At 35.2% G+C, this 24,018-nt stretch overlaps 3 protein-coding genes across 4 annotated transcripts; 2 read left to right on the top strand and 1 right to left on the bottom strand.

Moving 5' to 3' along the window:
* Positions 1-5,895: 5,895 nt before the first annotated feature.
* Positions 5,896-11,717, bottom strand: LOC149424610 (BTB/POZ domain-containing protein 6-like). Its single transcript, XM_089631442.1, has 3 exons — positions 11,667-11,717; positions 11,364-11,510; positions 5,896-10,729 (listed from the first exon to the last, which is right to left on the bottom strand). The coding sequence occupies exon 3, from the start codon at positions 10,727-10,729 to the stop codon at positions 9,332-9,334; it is 1,398 nt and encodes a 465-aa protein (XP_089487568.1). The 5' UTR covers positions 11,364-11,510; positions 11,667-11,717; the 3' UTR covers positions 5,896-9,331.
* A 956-nt stretch (positions 11,718-12,673) lies between these two features.
* On the top strand, positions 12,674-15,160 carry LOC149424611 (uncharacterized). 2 transcript variants are annotated; one of them, XM_089631444.1, is made up of 4 exons: positions 12,674-13,183; positions 13,357-13,497; positions 13,923-14,025; positions 14,105-14,123. In XM_089631444.1, the coding sequence occupies exons 1-4, from the start codon at positions 13,028-13,030 to the stop codon at positions 14,113-14,115; spliced, it is 411 nt and encodes a 136-aa protein (XP_089487570.1). In that variant the 5' UTR covers positions 12,674-13,027; the 3' UTR covers positions 14,116-14,123. The 2 variants fall into 2 exon arrangements, with proteins under 2 accessions (XP_089487570.1, XP_089487569.1); XM_089631443.1 differs by having other exon boundaries at positions 13,923-15,160.
* Positions 15,161-17,210: 2,050 nt separating this feature from the next.
* LOC149424612 (uncharacterized) lies at positions 17,211-21,245 on the top strand. The gene is made up of 3 exons (XM_089631076.1): positions 17,211-17,642; positions 18,437-18,577; positions 20,010-21,245. The coding sequence occupies exons 1-3, from the start codon at positions 17,484-17,486 to the stop codon at positions 21,243-21,245; spliced, it is 1,536 nt and encodes a 511-aa protein (XP_089487202.1). The 5' UTR covers positions 17,211-17,483.
* Positions 21,246-24,018: the final 2,773 nt, after the last annotated feature.

The raw sequence follows: 24,018 nt of genomic DNA on the forward strand, positions 1-24,018 counted from the left end.
TACCGAATAAGAAGGGCAAGGAGAATACACGACGTGCGATGGATGAAAGAACATTTGAAACAAATGATCATTTCAAAGACGAGAGTGTGGATAAATCGAGGAGTAGTGTGTATGATGATAGTATGACGTTCGATTTTTCTGCATACCCTTGCAAAGAATTGGCGCGAATGTTTCAAATTAAGTTTTAATTGAAAGGCCGTATATAAGGGGTAGGGAGGTTAAACCTAAAAATTAGTTCCTTTTAGGCAAAATTCATCTTTTTTGATGCTGTGAAAATGGTACACTTTGAGAACACAGTAGAAATACATCAAATTTTCCATAGGCCCCAATGTCGGAGGTGGTCGTGGCTAAATGTAAAAATGATAAACTTCTTGATGACACAGAACTATAAAATATTCAGATTTTTGTTTAAGCGGAAAATGTTGCTTGTGCAATGATGGAGGGTTTAGCTAGCAGTTGTTTGAATTCGCGACTCGAGAGTGGGAATCCAACGCATTTGTCCACTTAGCTACTAGCCGGTTAAGCTGATATGTTTTAAAGGTTTCTGTTTTAAACAATACTAAAATATTTCCGTTTAAGAAAATACTAAAGGGTTTTCTTTTAAATATTGTTGGGACATTCTGGAGGAGGCCCACCACTTCCCCGCCCTGTTTTAGGTACTGATGGTACCCCTTCAGAGCTCTCTCAAGGACGCTAATTTTTTTGATATAACGAGTCTACATTTAAAATTTCAAAACAAGACCTCCAAAATGTCCATGCATACAATGTTATTCGCAGTATGCAAGTGCTGCGTATTAGTAACCTGTTGGTAAAATCTACTCTATTTGGTTAGTAACAAGTCATAGGTACAAGGTATCAACAATAACGGGTAAAAATAATAATTTACAGCCACCTGCAAAAATGAAAAATTATGAGACAAAAGAAAATGGTGAAATGTACACCTCATTTTTTGTGAGGGGGTGTCGTCACCCGCTTCCAGACAGTCCTAGGGAGAGAAAGCAGGGCATTGGATAGGTTTCACGAGGATCAGGTTCCGCGCCCCTAAGCCAGGAAACCGGTTGTGCCTCGACGAAAGATGTAAGTTGGGGTTGGGAAGATACCAAAGACCATGAGGAGAAAGCGTCGGAGAACCTGGAGGCAGGGCGGAAGGTCACCAATTAACGATCAGCCCATCCTCAGTCCCTTCCTGGCCTCAGGGGAGGCACTGATGGCAGGCGACGGCACCAATCCCTCATCGCGAAATGGTCGTCCAAGATGGGTATGCACGGACGAGGTCTTATGCCACCCCAGAGTTGGGGTACACCGGACAGAACAAAAAAAAGAAATCAGTTCAGTTCTGCTACCAGCAAGCACTTAACTCTGTAAAAACAATAATACAAAACACAATAAAAGAAGAAAATTGCGAAATAGATTTATACTGTCGCGTTATTTACAGGTCATCCTCGAAAAAAAGGTAGATCATTATAAACAATAATTATACATGAAAGAGATATACATAATGCCAATAAAATTAGCAAAAATAAACAGGAAAATGTAATAATAACTATATCAAAAGAATTTTACAAAATTTACATATAGCGGTATGTTTACAGTAATATAGTCCCGTAGTCCGATGAGGCCAGGAGCAACACCTGGCATTAAAAGCTACTGATTTTAATCTAAATTGTTGGGACAATGACCAGTGGCGGACTAAGGGGGGTGGTGCGAAGGGGGCGGGGGGGCGGTCCGCCCGGGCCCCTAGTCCTGGGGGCCCCCAAACGCCTCCATGTTCCCTTGATCAAATCCTAAATAAGGCATTAAGGCACCAGGACACTAAAAAAAAAAAAAACTTTTTTATTTAATTTTTTGAAAGATGCACTTGTTGAATGCTTTAACAAAATGTTTTAAAGAAACTCGAACAATTGACGGAGATAGATCATTTTATGTGAAACCGTTTGAAACAGTTTGTATGTTGAATTATCCTTCAGCAAAACTTTGAATGCGTTTTTCTCAAAACATTTTTAACAGGTTTTTTTACCTGGTTGACAACATGTTAAACAAACTATTCCTCCGATGCAAGCATCATTTACATCCTTTGCATGCATCATTTACCTTTATCTACCATAGCATACCATAGGCTAGGAACCTCTAGGGCAGTGTTTCCCAGCCTTCTTTATGCCATGCCCCAACGTAGTCTTTTTTAATTAAACAGCGGGTAAATTTTCAAATCATATTATAATATGTTTGTAAACATATGAACGCCTAATGAAATTAAATAAAATCTATTCATATATATTATAACTGAAATTATTACAAAACACAAATTGAACATTTAATTAAGTAGAATACAATAAAAATTAAAACAATAATAAAACACAAGTTACAATTGAAATTTACTACAAACACACGCATATATTGACTCTATTAGTTATATCCGATCGATTTCGTTTTTTAATGAGTAAATCGCTTATGGTGCTAAAATTTTTTTATATTACCGATGAGTATTCCCCTTTATATGTGGAATGCCTACGTGTCTCATCTCTGAAGTTTGGTGCCCCACCTGTGAGGCGCTATGCCCTACCGGTGGGGCGTATGCCCCACCGTGGGAAACACTGCTCTAGGGTAAAGGGGAAAGCCTCTAGGATGCGTGGCCCCAAGGCAGTGGCTTACTCTGCCTAATGGACAATACGGCCCTGCCAGGGCCGGATTAAACATGTCGGGGCCCCTAGGCAATGCACGGGGTTCCTTTACTCTGGGTGATGGGGGTAAGTTTTTATAAATACCTTTTCTGTAAGAAAACCACTTATAATGGAAATAGAGGTTATTTGTCCTATTTAAGAAATTGCCTTTCATTGATACACTTCATCAGTTCTGCTTGTGAATAAGCACCTTATGCCCATCCCTGAGGAGGGTTTCTTGTGTCTACCGCAGCGCTCGGCATACTTTGTCACTGACAAAGTTTGGCGTCCTAAAGTTTCCTACGGAAACAAAGCTGACCACTGTGTTGGATATAAATTATTATGTATAGTACCCACGTATCACCAGAGATGTGCAAAATGGGTACCCAAAACCATTTGAAATGCAAAATGGAAATGGGTCAAAATTTTTCCATTTGAAAATGCAAAATGCAAAATGGTTTTTAGAAAAGCATTTCAAATGCAAAATGCAAAATACCCATTTTCAAAATGCATTGAAAATGCAAAATGGTTTCTCAGGTCAAACAATTAAAATAATTATAGAATTTTTAAACAATTTTGTCATTTAACCCTCCGTCAGGCACACCTATGGGCGAACCGAAATCGAGCGCACCCGGCCTGAGAGGCCACCAATATATTTTTAGTCCCCACCTTCCACTATATTAATTCTAATACAAAATACTTGTCACATAGTCTTTACTAGGATCTATAGAAAGGAATTAAACCAAATATAACACAAAATAACCAGTTTATTAAACATTACCAAGCATAAACTAAAATAAACAATTTTCCAAAAACAGTGTTCAAAATAATTGGTCAAACCGAGATCCATAAAAGTAATAAAAGTTTTAAAGTAATAAAAATTTAAAGGTAAGGTAGGTGGTAGTCTCTACTGACTGCAGCCGTAGCCAGATATGGACGATGAGGTTCCCAAATCAGCAGCCGAAAAACAAGTTTGGCACAGCGCGTTTACGTGGAGTAAACAGATCGGTTGATGAAAACCTAAACATTCGTAATTCGTCATCCTCCTAAATCCTGATTCAAACACGCATATTCCACACTTTCGCCTTTTTTGAGGTGTTGTAGGGGATGTGTTTTATTGGAAGCGAGTTTGCAACTGAATCGGCATTCCACTTGTATTCAGACTTCGCCGAGCTAGTTGTCCGATGTCGCTCTCATCGTCTAAATCTTCAACCAAAGCTGGATCTTCAGAAGCATCATCATCGAGAAGAAACGTCACCATATCATCAGCATCATTGCGTTGAGAGAGATCATCTTTTCTAGCCATTTCGGCAGAAACATATGTATATAAAATGCCTAAAACTGAAATTATAATTCAATCGGGCGCACTCTGCCTGAAAGGCCAGGGTCCAATACAGAACTTATTTCTCAAGATACTGATAAACTTCATACAGAACAGGCATAATTGAGTATAATGAACAACTGCAAATAAAAATATCCTGAAAAAAGTCACCTTCAAAATTGTGAGGCAATCGGGCGCAGGCGGCCTGTGAAGCTGAGTGTAAGGTGTAAGTGAGCTGCGTAAAGACCGACGACTGACTGAAGACGGGCGACGTGTAAGGTTCCTAAAGTTAGGCGAGTAAAATGGGGGAAGGGCGGGGGGCCGCCTTTGAGAATTGGAGAGGGAAAAAATGTCTTTTGTTGGCCTCTGAGGCCGGCTGCGCCCGACGGAGGGTTAATAATGGACATCAATGTAGAAAAAACATATTACATGATGGTAAATCTAAAAACACCACGACTACAGATTATGAAACCACAAAAAATTTGCGCGGGACTAATGTTGCCAACGTAAAAACATAGAAACTGCTACCTAACATTTAATATTACAGCGTCATGGCCATGTTCAGTATTTGAATCAGTATTTTTTGTAATGGTATCACTCAATTGACAAATGTAAATTATCTCTCATAGCGAGGTTGAGGACCGACTGATATTTGGCGCTTATGAAAAAAAGATGAGTGGAGATAGTAGGAAGAATGTTGCAAAAAAGCATTTAAAATGGAAAATGCACTGAGAAAAGCATTTAAAATGCAAAATGCAAAATGGTTTTTAGAAAAGCATTTAAAATGCAAAATGCAAAATACCCATTTTGCATTTTGCATTTCCATTTGAAATGGATTTATTTGAAATAAAGCACATCTCTGCGTATCACTTACTTTCATTTTCCTATGAGCCATCTTGGTGTTGCTATTTAAGGGTAAGCGTAACGTAAGTTATAATCTACAGATTCATAGATGGCGTAAATTTAATTACTTTATGAAAATATACCTTTTGCAAGTTATGCTTTAAAACATTAAGACCCATTATTTGTTTGAGCTGTATATACGTAAAATGAATAAATAGTTTTGTCAGAATAAAAACTCAATTCTTTCAAGAAAGGTATACAAATACAATATTGTACCGGTGATTTAATCCATTTGTAACATACATCACGGTTACCCTTAAGAAGAAGCTACAACCCAAAAATGTGTATACTCTTAGTATACCTTATATTGTAGGTAATAGGCATTAAAATCGCTTGACAAATGGAGTATAGTAACATTCGATTTCAAACACAAAACTGGTTTTTATTTATTTTGTAAATAATTTTATAAGAAATAAAAAAAGTTAATCTAGTGAAACTGTCACAGATGATCTCAGCTATAATAATGTTTTTTTTTAAGTTGTTTCCTTTACGCTTTCATACATTTCTATTGAAAAAATATTTTTTTCGGTAGTTTACATTTATATTTTTTTTATTTGTATTCTACTCAAGCGAAACGATAGGAAATCCTTCAATTTATCTAAAGCATATTTTTTGGTATTCATAATGTACACCAATTCGCTATAAAGATTGATCAAAATAGTGATTTAGCATTAAGCTTCGCCTTAAGACGATAACAGGGGTATCAATTTCTATCTACTAAAATAATTGTTAACAGAAGAAAATTAAGTTTTCCTTATCGTTTATTACCTTTAATTTCACATTGAACAACGATAGACAAAAAACTGTAGGTAAACTGACCTTTGAAATAAGTACCTACCTATTTCTATTGGCAATTGGCATATTTATGTTGTTGACCATGGGGCAAGGCTGTTGGTGAGGTTTCTATCAATTTGCAATCTTGAACTATAAAACCAAGTAACTCTATTATTGTTTTCCTCGTTATCAGCTGACTTAGCCAAAAGATTTCATTTCCTCCAAATAATAATATGTTAGGTAGGAAGAAATAGAAAGCACAACACTGAAATATTTGGATAAAAACTAATTTATTATAAATTTGAAACAAATCTAACAAACAATAAATAGTTAATTAACACTTATAAACTTTGGTAGAAATACATAATACAAAATTCAACTACCTACCTATTAGAATAATTGTTAAAAGTTTAGTAAAATAAACATACATTGTATAAAACAACAATAAATACTCGGAAGAAAGATTCGGAACTCAGATCAAAGCAAAACAAATATTTATTATTAATTTGGTAAATAAAAAAAATGCAACAGCGATAGATTTGAAAAAAGTTTGATGCACACTTAATATTGTATGTTACAAGACACGTCACATTATTTAAAGTAACATTTAGTTAACATCGATTATTCACACAACCAAAAGATATGATTCGGTTAGTAAGAGTTAATTTATTTCACTACAAAAAATATGAAAAAATGTTTAGTGAGAATTCAATCCACCGCTGTTCAATTTATTGATAGAAGGTTCACAAAGCGATGATGAGATGAAGGGTCAATTTAAGTGTTCAGTGAATACATCCAATCTTATCACAGAATTCATGCCATGTGTATTTGAGAGTTTATACATTTAAGATTGATTTACTTTCATATACATATTAATTTAAAAACGAGAGTGCCAAATACGAAAATTTAATTTGCCACTCTTCCCATAATCCATTTACCCTTGTCCAGCCTTTTTTAAGTTTGCTACAAATAGCTTCTTTTAAATCATTTTGATAAGTCTTTCTGCAAGTCAAAGTATGTATTAGCTTGTACAACATTATTAATACGCATATTGACGTAATTTTTGAGATGTGATTCGACACTCTGTATATACGTAAACGTCTTTTAGTCAGGGAAGCGATGTGACATGGCGGACAGGGAACTCAAGTCTTGTATTGTAGTAGAGTGTAGCCCGTCATAACCAAAGACGATGGGTAGTTTATTACTGATTTTCAATGACTTGGTAGATTGTTAGATTTTACAAAACACAGTATTTTGTTTCTCTTATACAAAATACAGCATGTGTTGTATCACGAACCTCTTTTTGCCGCCAAGTGTCTGTCAATGTGTTAATGTATGGGGAAACTGGCACTTGATGTAGAATACTGAAAGAATTGAATAATCGGGAACCGCGGAAAGCCCTGCTAACTTAACCCCACATTCACTGAAATTAGCAATGGGTCATGACTCATTTTATTAAGAGCGGGAGCCACGTTACCAGCTCAATATTTTCATACGGCTCAAAGAGTCGACTCAATTGAAGGGGAGCAGTGAGCTCAGAGAGTATGAGCAATGAGAATACTGTGCTCACTCAATACGACTCCCGCCTCCTAGCGTAAGCATATGCTTCATATGAATGATCATACGACTCTTGGTACCGGATAAGATACTAGGTAGTAAGTAGGTGTAGGTACATATTTATGTCCAAGACCAGATGTCGGATGGCCAAATGCTGTTCACGTCTCTGATTATGTAATAACAATTAATACTTGGATAATTTTAAAGACGCTATTTTTCTAAAATATCTCTTGATAAAAAAGAGTAACGGTTCAATTGGGCCATGGTACAGTTTACCGGCGGTCGTAAGAATACGGCTCATCAAAATGAGCTAGCTCAATTGTACGGCTAGTTCATGAATGACTCATCGCTAATTGAAATACTCCAGTTTAGCTTGGAAGCATTATTGGAATAATTTTTGTTCATTTTTACCATCTCATGGTTAAATGTGTCTTATCTTAATATTCTTCAACATATTTTGCATCAAATAAAAGCTACCCTGTATACAGTGACATACAGAGCAAAAAGCTAGTTGTAAAAGAACCAAAGAGAAGAATTATTAACCACTAAAATGAGAGCCAAATACTAAACTTACTAAAAATATCACTCATTTCGAATTGTACACATAATATTATTTTATCTCTAAATACATTGCTAAGGTATTATTTGTAATAACATTTAATATTCAAGAAGCTGGTTTCACATGCTTTTTAATATCAAGTACAAAATAATATTCTGTTACATCATATGACAAGCAATTTCAAAATTTCCTAAAAAATCTAAATACCGAAATGGTTTACACTTCTAGAAGACATAAATTATATTTATGACCAACAAAAAGTGGTACAGAAAGATTTGCTTATCAATATACATTTGAATAGAATACTGATGAATTTGCATTCTACATTGCCGAGTAGTTGCAAAAAATAAATCATCAAATATAGACAAAGAGTAAGCTAGATAAGTCTTTGATAGGGACATGCAATATTTTTATTGATTGGAGATAGCAAAAATAGTGCTTTAAGAAAACGTGGATTGATACCATAGAATAAAGAAAACTAGAAGTGCCTTCCATATAAATTTGAATGGAAACAAATGTGCCACTGACTTAGTATCTTTTGCATCTAGAACATTTAGCATGTGGTCTGTCTCTCTTACACTTGCCTGAAATTGTACATCGCCATTCTGTTTGAATTTCGTATTCATGGTAAAACATAGTTTTGCGTTGAAATATAGCCCCAAATAGGGCTTATATTTGGATCACGAAACACGCCCACAAGGCACTCCTTGTGTTATTCTTTATTCTATGATTGATACAATATTAAGAATCATAATTGTAGGTACAAGATTTTCATATATTTTCTAATGCCTGTGATATGCTTTACACCTCATACGATTTAACATTTACGCAATTATCACAATATGAAAGAAATCATCTTTTCAGCATACATATTTATTCACTAAACATATATAGTACATACATCTATTTCATACCATTTTTTGTTGATTTATTGTAAACAATTATTAGTTTTAAGATGATTAAAATAAAAGTTTGTTTATTTTGTACCATTTCAAATAAAATAAAATAAAATATTCTTAATAACATAATTCACAAAAGCGTTAAAGTTTTTTTAACCATTGGCAAAAGGTTTACACGGAAACATTGAATGGCACAAAATTAATATAAAATGTTATCCAAACAAAAATGGTTGCAGCGATTTGATGATAGGAAACAATAATTATTTCAGCCCACTGCAAAAAACACATTTACTTGACACAGTTATTCCAACTATTTTACGATTATGTATAGATATTGCACAATGCTACTTGTAAAGCTGGCAGAAAAACTAGACCTTGATGATAATGTGAAATCTAGAAAATGTACCACTTCAAGAAAAGTGGAAAATTACAGTTTGATTGATCTATTTAAATTGTTTTTACAAAATGTAGAGAGCATCATGTTTGGCAATAGGACAACAAAAGTTCAAAATAACATTTTATAGAAATGGAAAAATATTAAAATCTTTCCAGATAAGTGTACAATATGGCAACCTTTTAAAATTTAATATGTATATCTTATATGTAAAACACATGCATTCAATACAGAGAAGTAAAGGTCAAGTTGTATTAGTTATGACATTTAGATACAAAATTTGAGGCCTTCGACAAAGCTTCCGCTTGGCAAAAGATTTTCGGAATTATCGTCAAATGTAAAGATGGCCTCGTACACCGACGTGAAGGTGGTAGTGGGCCGGTAGCACAGGGGGTATCGGTAGGTGTGAGATTTCTTTCCCGGCCACAAGAAGGAGATGGTGTACCACTCTTCCTCGTTCATTATGAAAGGTTTGGGCAGATCGATAGACATGGTTCCATTGTAATTAACATTTTGTTCATACTCAAATGAAACGTTCTCAGTCCGGTTGACATTGTTAAATAGGGAAACAATGATATGTTCCGGGTATGAAAAAAGAGATTCATTGCAATCTAGAGATTGTCGGGAGGGCACAGAGAAACTGTTGATAAATACAGTTTTCTGGCATTTAACCCGGACTTTGATGCTTTGAGATATATCATTGATTCGAAGCGGATTGGCCGTCCTGATGACGGGGCGGCAGCAGTAGGACCAATCTAGTTTGAGGGGACTGCGCGGAGAAGTTGACAAGCTGAAAATAAAATTATCTTTGCTTTCAAACGAAGCCTGCAGAACTTTTCCCGCGTCGGTCTTTAGGTATGTTTCAACCTCTTCTTTGGTTTTATAATCTCCCGACATGATGGGCTTCATGGCAAGTAGTTCTTCTTCCGCAAGCAAGTTCAAGCTGATCAACCAATTGAAGTCTTCAGGGGGCAAGGCCAGGAACCTGATGTTGGAGAGGATTTTGCACTTGATCAGGAGCTGGCGTTTGCTCTCATCCGAGGGAATCAGTCCCCTCTCCATACACTCTGTATGGGCCCACTGCATTGCCACGTTTATCAATTCCTTTTCTGACAAATTAATGGATGGTTGCTGTAATATTTTTCGAAGACAAGATTCAGATATGTGGTCGAAGTCTTTGGCGAGAACAATATGAGCATGTTTGCATATGAGAGTTAGGCAGTGAGAAATCAAATTATCCTCTTGAATCCAGTCAGAGAAGTTGAGAATGGAGAGTACATTATTGATACTGGTAGTATCTTCAATATACTTGAGACAAATTTCCACTAGATAAGGAAACATGTATTTCTTGGCGGCATATAGAAGGCCACAGGCATTTTCTAATGTGTTGATTTCAACTTTATCTTTGTATATAAAATCCAGCAATAATTGAAAGACATCAGGTTCGATATCGGAAATCAATATTTCAGTGGCTTCAGCCATGGGACCATACAGCATCACCTTGAAGACCGGGCTGCTGATAGCCAGGATGAGTTTGTGCGCCCGGATTATTTGGTTGCCAACCAAAAAACTGCAATCACTCCATTCAAAGGATTCTAAAAGTTTGCTGACTCTATCATAAAGTGTAAACTGGCGGCAATTGGGAGGCATACACATTGTATCCATCTGAAAAGTAAAAGACAACACAATAAGCAATTAGTTCCATTCAACAGAACAAAGGAAAGACACAAGTTATTTTTAAACTGTTTGGCTTTTCAGTGAGTTACTGAAACCGTGCAAAGAACTTTTGCTGATAAGAAGAAAATTTAATAAGATTTGAGGAAATGTTGCAAATCACTGTACACAGTTTTTTTAGAGTAAATTATTTAAATAGGTTATCGGCTTGCATTAAGTATGAAAAAGTTGATTTGTTATTTAAAAACCACACTCATAGAATATAATGTTATTTGAATGATATTACAAGGCCAAATGAAATTGATTAACTTGGGACTTACGTTTAAGATGTGATAAATAACCCTGCCAGTGAGGTACACATGAACATGTATAAAAAAATTGTTTCAACTACTTTTGAATAATGTATGTAGTGTTCACGGAATACCACAGATTAATCCATCTAATTGAGGTTATTGAACTTGATAAAAAAAGTGGTTTGAAGCAACATTGTGATAGGATAAGATAGCTTAAAGCATTTTCAAGTAATTAATGTTAATGTTACTCAAACTGAATAACAGAGCCTACTTAAGGTGGAGAATTCACAGGAAAAATTAATAACATTCGCAATAATCAATTCGTACTTCACCTTGAGCGTCCTGGATGTTTCCCGGTACAAACTTGGTTCAAACAAAGATCCTAAACAAGTTAAATAACGCCGTGAACTTGAGATTGCCAAGGTTTGGGTGCCCCCAGCGATTACACAATGATAAAACCAGTTGGTTTGTTTACATCTCTGCAATGGAAACGATATCAATAAATCACACGTGCATGATATTTGATTTTTAAAATACAAAAATTTCACAAATCACAACTCGATCTTTCCATAATACAGGTACAATGCCTATTGGCCTATTGGATTATAGAACGAACTAATTATAAAAAATCTGACCTCTGTTAGAACAAAATCAACACATTTATGAATCTGCCATAAATAAACCAATCTGCATGACATCCAAAGACAAAACGGCGATGTCAAAAATAATATTTATTGTTAGGTTCATAATAATATATGTATAATGTTCATATAACAGAAGTTATTACCCGAATTCATAACCCGAATTGGAGAAATCGACGACAATAAAGCTACTAGGTGATAAAAGCATTCATTGTTCGATGCTAAAAAAGTAATACAATCTAATATTATGGTACACAGGTTCCTATATTTATAATTTTGTAATTACCTATTATTACTAGCTCTGTATTTTTTTGTTAACTATGTTGTGCTTGTTTTATGTTTATATATCTTTATGTTGTATAATCAATCATCTGTATATATATATATACTCCCATCTGCTGTATTTGTTAATTAAGTTTGTCTATTTTATAGTTCTATTTAAAAAAAATGCTACTAATTTGTTTGTTGAATTACTAAAACCGCCCACTATTATTGTACACAGATTTCTATTTTTAAAATGTTGTGAATACCCACTGTTAACAGCTCTGTACCGTTTATGTTTAGTATATTATGTTTATGTTACGTTATGTTATGTTAAATTTGTATAATCATCTGATTATTAATATTCTGTCTATTGGTGTATTTTTTTGTAAGAAAAAAATATAAATTGTGTATGGCCAAAGTCACCCTTAATGGTGAAAGCCAAAATAAATAATTACAAAAAAAGTAATACTTTGATGTCAGCCATCTAAAATCTGATACGGATAATAAGATGTTTTAACACCTACTTGCTGAAACTACTTTGAATTCTGTGATCATAAATAAACCCATTGGTTGCCTGAAACCATCTTGAAACATATTGGTTTATTTACGAATAAACCATTCATATTCTGACGAGTCTTCGTACCAGATACCATAGACCAGAGACCAGAGACTGAGTTGACTGAGTTGTTTATTTACGCCAGAGACATTTTTTGTTGTTATTCCATTTGTCTGACAGGAGTGGTATATCGTGAGTGGTTTTTTTTTATGTCTGACAGTCCGTAACATAAATCAACTATCTGTCAGTAACACCAGTGACAGATGACAGTTATTCGTAAAATCATAATAACTATATTTTTTCTGCATTGTATTCACAATTGGGTCAGATTTCGAGATATTTTAAACCACTGAAGTATTGGGTCTGAATTTATTGGATGTAGTAATCCTATACAAATTGAGAACACTTCTGCCACTGCTCCAACTCACTACGAAACGGTGCCATTAATTTGCAAGGATTTTTGTATTTGATTTTCTAACTTACCTAAAAAGAATCTTTTTTATTTGGTTCACTTCGAAGGGAACTCTTCATTACAATGGAGTTTGAGGTTGCAATTTCCGACGAAAGAAAAGTGAACGATGTTTGCAGAACATGTTTGGGTAAAGATGCTCAAATGTCTTCGATTTTCCAGCGATTTGAAAATGATTTGTTAACTGTAAACGATATTATTATGGACTTTTGTTCCATACAGGTAATTACCTAGTATAATTAATTTTGTATAGTAGTTTTTATTATAAAATTTATCAATTTTACTGACTGTAAAATTGATAAATAATGATTATCAAAAAATTTTATGTACGAAACTGAACTCATATAGTTTGTGCATTTTTGTTATTCATATTGTGCTGGTATTATTTTACTTAGATAAAACCGAATGACGGTTTAACGGAGCTGATATGCCGGCCGTGTATCATTGAAGCCAAAAATGCTTTGTCATTTAAAAAGAAATGTGAAGATGCCAACAGAACATTGAAAAACCACAAGATGTGTGTTCAGAAGGATGAGGTTTGTAGTTTTAACAATATTCAATGACAATAAGTCTGTCAGTTTTGTCTGCCCGGGCTGTTCAGATATACTATATATAATAATGCCATGATAGTGTTATCATTTTTATCATCTTTTTATAGTTGAATTCGTTCAATAGTTTATCTTGCATTATTTCTGTTGCCTCAGACATCTGTTTTATCAGGTTTTTTTTTCGACTAATTTGCTGTTTTTTTCCCTGAGATACCATAATTACTTCTAATACAACAGTTTTTTTAGGACTTTTTTCTATGTAGAATATTTTACGATATTATTGGATAATAATACAATAATTTAAAATTTGCTTACTAGGAAATTATTATTAGAGAAGAAATGTGAGGGTAGCATTTTATACATGCCATTAACTCTGTAGTTCTTATTTTAATTTTTGTTATTTATATTTACAGATCTCGATGGTAGTAAAGGAAGAATCCAATAACTCTTCTTTTTCTGAACATGGTTACAAAAGTAGCGAAGAAAATAAAAGTTTTTATGAAAAAAGAATCACAAGTAAGCATAGAAAAACAAATTCAATAGAAACTGTTTTCACAAATCCTTCCTTATTGTTACATGATTTTAATATTGGTAGGATTAAAGTAGAAGATTCATGTAAAGATGATCAAGATAATCTAATTCAGAAAGCGGGCTTAAAGATTTTAAAAAGAAAAATTACACATAAACAAGATAATCAATCTTCCAAGAGAAATAATAGCAAGCAATTGGGTTTGAAATCTGACAAGAAAATTATCAGACGGAATAAAAGTAGTACAATGCGCTATTGTGATTTCTGTGACTTCAAGTCTAAACTTCCATCTCAGATGACTAAACACATGCACACTCACACTGGAGAAAAACCTCTGTCTTGCGATCTTTGTGATTTCCGTTGCATTCAGAAATCATCCTTGTATAATCATAGTTTCGTACACGGCAACGAAAAGCCATACCCTTGCACCCTGTGCGATTACAGATCCACCAACTCTTCAAACTTAAAAAGACATATGCTAAAACATACTGGAGACAAACCGTATTCTTGCGACTTGTGTTCGTACCGTTGTGTACGGTCTTCTTACTTGGAAGAACATAAAAGAACTCACACGGGAGAAAAACCATTCCTATGTGACCAATGCCACTACCGTTGTACGACCAACTCTTGTCTCAAAATACATAAAAGAAACAAACATCAGACCCAAAAGAGATACGCTTGCGACGAGTGCGACTTTAAAGCCAAAAGCCGAAGCACTTTGATATCTCACATAAGAATTCACACGGGAGATAGAAGATACGTATGTGATCAGTGTCCGTACAGAGCTATTCAGTTGGCGACTCTGAACAACCACAAGATGATGGTTCACACCGGGGAGCGGCCTTTTGCTTGTGAACAATGTCCTTACCGGGGAATCAGTTCTGGCCATCTGAAGGTCCATATGCAGTGCCACCAGACAGTGAAGAATTTTTCGTGCGAGGAGTGTGGCTACATGTGTCACACGAGCTATAAGTTGAAGACGCACCAGAGAACCCACACGGGGGAGAAGCCCTACCTGTGCGCCGCATGTGACTTTAAAACCTCTTCTCCTTCTTCTTTGAAGAGACATCATAAAAAAAATCACACCCTTATCTGTAGCAAAGCAATCTTATAAAAATTAAAATACAATAAAGTTTATTTATAAAATGTGTCTTTTTATAGGTGCTTATTGTAGAAGACTCCTGTATTAACAACGTAAGTATTTATATTATTCGATGGTCTGAAATTCTAGCTGAATTTTTACAACATCCATTTTACTTTTTTCTTGTATATGTTCTATACGTACAAAAGGTTGTAGCTATAGTATTTACATGGGGGGGGGGGATTTGATCCAGGGGGTGCAAGGGAGAAAAACACGGAGAAAAGATACGGTAAAAAGTAAAGAATTTAAAGATGAAAAAAAATATATATATACATAAGTAGTTATTAAAATTAATTACATATGTAAAAATATTGTAAACTGTTGATAAGTATGTGCGAGTTACTGTGACATATGTGGATACATTATTCTTCAGGATTTTAAGTATAGATTCTTGTTTGAACTCCGGCTAATACAACTAGAGTGAAAAAAATATTTTCATAATATTGTTCCAAATACTGAAGCGATCCTAAAGTACATGAAACGTATCAGCGGTGTCAAACCATTTTTAATAATTAATGCAAAAAATAATAAATCTTTCTGCTAATATTATTGTAATTAAAACAAGAAAACTTTTAGTGGTGGTATATAAAGAAATTTCGCCCCTTTTTTGATATCCATTTTTGGACATCGATTTTAAATCGAGTAATTGATCTTGATCTTTTCATGTCATTATTTAGTGCGTTGAATATTTTAGGTGTGACATATGAGTATTAACTCTGTGAAAAGGTAGTTTTTGTTATAGGAATTTTGCATTTTATATGCGTCGAGTACAGAGATGTGCTTTATTTCAAATAAATCCATTTCAAATGGAAATGCAAAATGGGTATTTTCCATTTTGCATTTTAAATGCTTTTTTAAAAACCATTTTGCATTTTAAATGTTTTTCTTAATGCATTTTCCATTTTAAATGCTTTTTGCAACATTCTTCCTACTTTCTCCACTCATCTTTTTTCATAAGCCCCAAATATCAGTCGGTCCTCAACCTCGCTATGAGAGATAATTTACATTTGTCAAGTTGCTCCCTGGTAGGAGCCCTGGCAATTGAGTGATACCATTACAAAAAATAATGAAATAATTTAATCAAAAAATAATTTTTTGTGGTTTCATAATCTGTAGTCGTGGTGTTTTTGGATTTACCATCATGTAATATGTTCTAGATTGATGTCCATTGTTAAAAGACAAAATTGTTTAAAAATTTTATAATTATTTTAATTGTTCGACCTGAGAAACCATTTTGCATTTTCAATGCATTTTGAAAATTGGTATTTTGCATTTTGCATTTGAAATGCTTTTCTAAAAACCATTTTGCATTTTGCATTTTCAAATGGAAAAGTTTTGACCCATTTCCATTTTGCATTTCAAATGGTTTTGGGTACCCATTTTACACATCTCTGTACATAAATAAACCAATCACTTCTGATAATCGATTTTTGAGTAGGGGCTTTAAGGCTAAGGACTCACGGAGCGATTTTTACCCGCGCCCGCTGCGGTGGCGGAATGGAGTTTTATTTTCAAAACTCACGAGACCGCTCTTTTTTGCGGTGACGCAGCCGCCGCGGTCGCGGTTATCGCCCGCAATCTTGGCGGTTGATTATCGCAAGACGGGCGGTTGCAAAACGAAACGATCAGTCGACTCGACTGAGTCGACTGATCGGAACTCGACTGAGTCGAGTTCCACTAACTCGCCCGCCAACCGATCGCTGAGCGCGCGGGGGCAACCCGCCGCGGCCGCGGGTCCGCGCCCGCGCCGCCGGTACAAGATGACCGCGGGTGCAGCGGGCCCCGCAAACAATCGCACACGCCGCGGGCGTAAAACGCGTCGTGTAATGTGCTTTAATTTTTTACATAAATATCTGCATTCTACAGAGGCTGCGGGCCCGCAACCGCGGCGGGCGCGGGTAAAAATCGCTCCGTGAGTCCTTAGCCTAAAAGTCCAATAGAGTCCCATGAACAATAAACATCATAGACAATATTTTTATACTATTATTTGTTTGCATTTGTTTGTATTAATTTGACAACTGACAGCTCATGACAGCTGCAAGCAGCAAGTCAGTTTGCGTATGGTTTGCGTTTACATTGCCGGAAAATATAGTTCGTTTTTGAAAACAATTCAATTCCAGATAAATATTAGTCCTGGAAATGAATCTCGTTGAATTTTACATACTTTGTGTCAATGCATTTATAAGTCCTAGTAATTTGCGCAAATTCCCCAATGTACCAGGGATAATTTATTGCTTTCTTTAAAGTAATCTGAAAGAAAGATATATATCTCCATTGTCGCCACTTCTACTGGATATATTTATAATGGAATTCGAAGTTGATGCCATTTTCAATGAAAGAAAAATAAACGATGTTTGCAGAACATGTTTGGCTAAAGATGCACAAATGTCATCCGTTTTCCAGCGATACGAAGATGATGCTATGAATGTGAATGAGATCATTATGGACTTCTGTTCTATTGAGGTAATTTAACCCGAGGAGGGATCCTAATGTTGTACAGTATTATTTCTAATTTATAAATGCATTGGAGAAACTCTCCAATATACAGAACACATTCTTCCTAATTAGTGATTAGCATTAGGAATCTAGTAAACACGATATTATCGCGTCATCGCCAAGATCTAATAAATAATTTTATTAATTCATTTCTATTTATTAAAATATTCTTACGAATTTATCAACCCATCGGCATACCTGCCGCCAAGATTGGGCGGCTGCACTTTTTTCGCATCGGCATATTGCCCGCCCCATTGGGGTGACTAATACTTTTCCCACATACTTAGATAGTTCACAATAAAATTATAATCTGTATAAAAGCATAAAAAAGTTTAATTTGGGGAAATATGGGGTGCAATACTGCACAGTAATAATCCTTCTTTAGTATGCACAGATGTCACAAATAAAAATTAGTATGCCAATGGGTTAACTATGTACAAAAAAATAATCAATAAATGCGAAATTCCACAACCTCTTCGTCACTTGACTCATTCGATGGTATGTAATAAAACAGGAATCTGAAATACCGACAGTTTACTGCCTAACAATATACTGACATCTGTAGACCCGTGTGTTAGTCCATGTAGCGAGACATTGCGCAACACGACGCATATATTTGCCGAACGTGGGCATTTATAATTTTATACTGATCCATTAGGGAGTTTCTTAAGATTAGATATCACAACTTGTTTGATAAATGTGTGTAAATTTGAATGTTCTTTCTGTATTTATGTACATTAATTAATTTAATTTTGTTTTAGATAAAACCAAATGACGGTTTATCGGAGATGATTTGCCGGGCTTGTATAGTTGAAGCTAAAAATGCCTCGCTATTCAAAAAGAAGTGTGAAGAGGCTCAAAACACACTGCAAAAGTACAAGACGTGTTTTCAGAAAGATATGGTACGGCATTTCCTTAACCTTTCCTTATCTGTGGTGTGTATTTACTACACATTGCTTTAATAACTTTAATAATTCTATAAATATAATAAATTCTGGGTTCAGATTTTAGGTATTCCTCCGCTGTACATTTATGCACTGAATTAAAAAATAATATCTTACATAGTTTTCAAATTCAATAAAAAATTAGAGATTTTAGTTAAAAATCAAAAACAAATACAACAAAATACAATCAACCGTGTGATAATGCTACGCAAAGAGTGTGCGAGGAAATGACACACTATTGATGTACCGCTTTAGTTCGCTACGCGGGAACGTGAAAAATCCACGTGTCCGCAGTTGTATTTTGATTTAAACCATCGATACCTACGACCGCACAGCTGTGTGTGTGCCAGCCGCCAGCCGCCAGCCAGTCGGACGCGAACCGTCGTTAGATGTGGACTCCCTGCACGTTTTTTTAGCACCTGCCAGTGGTTTTTTCATGTTTTCAGCAATTAAATTACAATTATTTTCACTTTTGATATAAAATATAATAAACATAAGCGATTAGCCATGAATATTAAATCGCTTATTTTGAGATGTGTATTGACTACACAGCACCGGAACGCGTGGATTTTTTTAGCACAGTAAGGGAAAGGTTAACCTAATAACTCTTTCCAACAATGTGTTTGCGTAGTGCAAACACTTATTTATTAATTTATCGTACTTATTTATTAATTTATCATACTTATTTATTAATTTACCATACATTTTTCTCCTTATACCTGTCTATAACTTTATGGATTACTATGTCATCTCTAATCATCCCTGTGAGGGATCAATTTCCTATTCCTAATATTTTGAAGCATAAAGGTTAACGCACACGTATCAGCTCAACATCGGATCAGCATCACCTCGCCGTCAACCAGATGTCAACGTTACGCAGGCAAATCACGGGAGCAACTCGACACCGAGGTTTCAGTGCAGCTATGGCTGGGCTACGGAGCGGTTACGACTGCGCGACAGCTCTTTGGGCTCATACCGTCACCGAGGGGAAAGCGACCTCGCCATTCCCTCGGTGACGGCGGGACTAAAGGGCGGCGACAGCGCAACACAAGTGTGACAACTAGGAGTTGACAGCGAACAGCAAGCTGTTAACTAGCTTGTTCCGAGGCGAGGCGATGCAGTTATGACGCTGATTAGTGTGCTTTGAAGCATGGAGTTTCATTCAAAGAATTCAGAACGGGTCGAGCTGAGGCGATGCTGATTCGATGCTGCGCTGATATGTATGCGATAACCTTTTAACTCCCTAACCTGAGCAGTTCATTACTTTTTGAATGGTCTTTTATAAGAAATCAAATACCGCTCCAAACATAAATGAATTTAACCATTACCCTAGAATAACTAATCTACAGTATTTAACTGTTAAGCTTAAATTGTTTTTTTCAATCTGCAGTTCTCCACGACGTTGAAAGATGAATCCAATCACTCTTCGTTTTCTGAGTTCAGTTACAGAAGCAATAATGATGATACGAATCATAAAGAGAAAAGAGCTGCTCTCAAACCTCAAAATGATAATTTGATAGAAGTAGAATTAAAAGACGCTTCATTGTTGTTAAATGAATTTGATTTAGCCAAAGTAAAAGTGGAAGATTCCGATAGTATTGTTTCATGTCTGATCAAAACAGATGATGAATATTTGCTTAATAACGAAGACTTGAAAAAGTTAAAAAGATCATTGAAACATAAGAAAAAGAATCTTCTCACGAAAGGCAACAGCAAGAAACTGAAATTAAAACCTGAAAGAATAGTAGTAAGGCGGAATAAAACCAGTACAATACGCTATTGCGATTTTTGTGAGTTCAAGTCTAAGCTTCCATCTCAGATGACTAAACATATGCACACTCATACCGGAGAAAAACCTCTATCTTGCGATATTTGCGATTTCCGTTGCGTGCAGATGTCATCACTACATAATCACAAATTTGTTCACGGAAACATAAAGCCTTATTCTTGCACGCTCTGTGATTACAGATCCACCAACTCTTCAAACTTGAAAAGACATGTCCGAAGACACACTGGAGATAAACCGTACTCTTGTGACTTGTGTTCATATCGTTGCGTTCAGTCCACTTACTTAGAAGAACATAAAAGAACTCACACAGGAGAAAAACCATTCCTTTGTGACCAATGCCATTACCGTTGTACCACCAATTCTAGTCTCAAAACACACAAAAGGAATAAACATCAAACTCAAAAGAGATACGCTTGTGACGAGTGCGACTTTAAAGCCAAAAGCCGAAGCACTTTGATATCTCACATAAGAACGCATACAGGAGATAAGAGATACGTTTGTGACCAGTGTCCATACAGAGCTATTCAGTTGGCGACCCTGAACAACCACAAGATGATGGTTCATACCGGGGAGCGTCCTTTTGCTTGTGAACAGTGTACGTATCGGACGATAAGTTTGGGATATTTAAAAAACCACATGAAGTGTCACCAGACTATGAAGAGTTTCTCCTGTGAGGAGTGTGGATACATGTGCCACACAAGCTACAAGCTGAAGACACACCGAAGAACCCACACGGGGGAGAAGCCCTACCTGTGCGCCGCTTGTGACTTTAAAAGTGCTTCTTCTTCGTCTTTGAAAAGACATCACAAAAGAAATCATACGCTTTTAGCAAAATAGTTTAGTTGTTTAATATAATGTTCATTATATTTTGTATTTATAATAAAATTATATTTATGTGCATATTGCTATTTATTGTTTTCCATTTTGAGGTAAGATTGATTTAATGTCTTCTTTCCAGTAGATTGTTAGACATTATCATTTTTAGCCAGTCGCAGCCATCTTCATTCTAGTCCAGTCTTACAGTATGGGCTAGATTCCACAAACCAGCTCTCCTTGCGTGGACAGTTGCTTGTGATTCCTATTTAAACAAAGTTGACTCACGATTCGTAACCGTGTCAGTGGATATTGTTAAATGTATATAGGAATCGTGTGTGACTAGCCATGCTCAAAGATAGGAAAGTAGAAACAATTTTAAATATATACATATTACCGTTACTACATAACTAACTAACTCACCACTACCACAAACACATATTTATCTTTATTATTTATATTTAAACAATGTCATCAATATTTTATCTTTATCTCTCTATTCGGTGCCATAATATGGTGGCTGTACAAAATTTCTATTATTACTGGAAATGATTTGTTTATTCCGAATTCTGACAATTTTCTATGTGAAATTTAAATTTTGTTTGGTCCTTCTAAATTTAAATTTTGGATTGCTTCCTTGTGGTCGATATCACTCTGTACTTTCCTATTATGTGACATGTATTGCACAACATCTTTATCAAATTCTAAATTATGCATTTGACAGTCCAGAATTGCTTGCGTTGATAAGCTCCCGGATTCCACTACGTAATACCAGAAGTCGGGATTCATTTCAGTACAGTAATTCTAGGACTAACTACCATATGTATTCCTCATTGCCAATAATACTTATAGAGGGAAATGGTTATACTGAGTCAGTGGACATTTTCAATTTATCACTTAACAAATACAAAAGATTGTTTCTGTGGCAGTTAAGCTATGTATAATAAATACTGAACATAGACATAGGAATTAATAGACGAGAAGATAATGGCGAGGGGTAAAATCAACTGTTGAAGAACGAAGGGGGTTAAGCTGACTGTGATTCGTCAATAAATCAATCTGACAGTAAATAGGCATCTCGCATTATAATATCACCATTTACTTCTTAAAAGTAAAATCTGCTTTTGAATGAATAGACATTTTTACATGGGAGCGCAAATTACTCGCCACGTTATGAACTAATTTGCGAAGTCCAAATTCGGCAAAGTAAATTTCTTCTGTTTGCAGAGTCGTAGTTAGTTTCAGAGTATTTAGTTAAGTCACTTTTACAAATGTTTCATAATTTACTTACCCCAGTAAACAACGATGAGCACACTTGAGAATCGCTACATTGTGATGTGATAGTATATGTTTCTAAAACTGATCCATATAATACGGTGTGAATAAGCTTAAAATAAAGTAAAATAATGCTTACTTATGGAATGTAATACGACAATTGGGTTTATTCTCTTTTTCACATCTATTTTTACAAGTTTTCATATCACAAGTCAACATTTTGCCGTGTTATTTCGTAAAATGAACCGATGATGCCTCGACCATAGTTCGCACAAGAATGATGACGTCACGTTTTCAAATTTCACTTGAGGCCATACGCGAGCCCAGCCGGCTCCAATGGAACCGGTATGGGGAGTGGGGATAATACGCTTTTAATCACTTAGGGCAGGTCTACTAATATTCATATGTCTATGATACTGAATAATTTTTACTATTCATTTGTAAAAGCCACTGTTTGTGCACTTAGTTCTTCTAAACTACGCAACGGATTTAGATTAGGTATTCACTATCATTTAGAAAATTTCTTCTGAAAGGTTTATATATATGTAATACATGGATATTATATTTTTTGAAAGTAGAGAAAAGTCGAGCAATGCCGGGTTTACGTCAGCTGGTAAATAAATAAGTAAATCTGAACAAAGTATACGAATATTTCAATTATGAATCTTGATTTCTCACAGCATGGTAGTATTTTCCATTGGCGCAAACATCTAAACTTTTAATGGACTTACATACCTACATATTTAAATTCTGTATGTAGAAAAAACATCGCTTTATTATTTTTTTATTTATCTCAATCAACTTATTTTATCAAACCTCAGAGTTCAGAGTGAAAGATCTTACCGCTCTGCCACAGAGACTGAATTTTTGTGACAAGTAAGTCTATAAATTCATCCAGATCTTTTGGGTTTTAATAAGGAAAGTAAAAACTGTAAGAAAGTAACATTTTTATTTTCTGTCAATCTAACGAATATTTTGTTTTCCAAAGCCTTTCATAGATTTTCAATCAACGTACAAATTTATGTCAGGGGAGGTTTTATGATTTAAAAAAAAACTCAACCGATACAAAGAAGAGAGGTATTAGCTGGTATTAGGGAATGCAATCCCGCAAGAAAATGTCAATCCAGGTATTTGCGGGACTGAACAATCTTAGTCCTGCTGGATCCAGGTATTTGCGGGATCCAGCAGAGTGGACTTAGATATCTAATCAATCGTATAATAAAGAGCTCGATCTACCAACCTTGTTTTTAGACTTTTAAATTTATACCTAGAATAAAACAAATTCTTTGGGACATTTTAAATGATTTATTAATAGGTATACCTTTAGTTAGACATAGGTAAAGTTTAAGTCATAAATTGGCAAAGAATAAGATAAGACATAAATTTACATAACATACCCGCCTCGGAACAGACTTTGTCTAGTGAGGTGGGTAAAAGAAATCTATGTACACAAATGAAAATAAAATAAACGCCCGTATTGCCGGCACTGAAACTGAAACTGAACTGAAACTTAAATTAAAAT

Source organism: Hesperophylax consimilis, chromosome 4, assembly GCF_061612785.1.
Source record: "Hesperophylax consimilis isolate HC1 chromosome 4, BYU_Hcon_1.0, whole genome shotgun sequence".
In the NCBI taxonomy this organism is placed as follows: Eukaryota; Metazoa; Arthropoda; class Insecta; order Trichoptera; family Limnephilidae; genus Hesperophylax; species Hesperophylax consimilis.

Bases quoted from the DNA above. Each gene is read 5' to 3' on its own strand.
- LOC149424610 (XM_089631442.1), bottom strand. From the start codon at position 10,729: ATGGATACAATGTGTATGCCTCCCAATTGCCGCCAGTTTACACTTTAT.
- LOC149424611 (XM_089631443.1), top strand. From the start codon at position 13,028: ATGGAGTTTGAGGTTGCAATTTCCGACGAAAGAAAAGTGAACGATGTT. The intron at 13,184-13,356 runs GTAATTACCTAG...TATTTTACTTAG, and splicing joins TGGACTTTTGTTCCATACAG to ATAAAACCGAATGACGGTTT. The intron at 13,498-13,922 runs GTTTGTAGTTTT...TTATATTTACAG, and splicing joins TGTGTGTTCAGAAGGATGAG to ATCTCGATGGTAGTAAAGGA.
- LOC149424612 (XM_089631076.1), top strand. From the start codon at position 17,484: ATGGAATTCGAAGTTGATGCCATTTTCAATGAAAGAAAAATAAACGAT. The intron at 17,643-18,436 runs GTAATTTAACCC...ATTTTGTTTTAG, and splicing joins TGGACTTCTGTTCTATTGAG to ATAAAACCAAATGACGGTTT. The intron at 18,578-20,009 runs GTACGGCATTTC...TTCAATCTGCAG, and splicing joins CGTGTTTTCAGAAAGATATG to TTCTCCACGACGTTGAAAGA.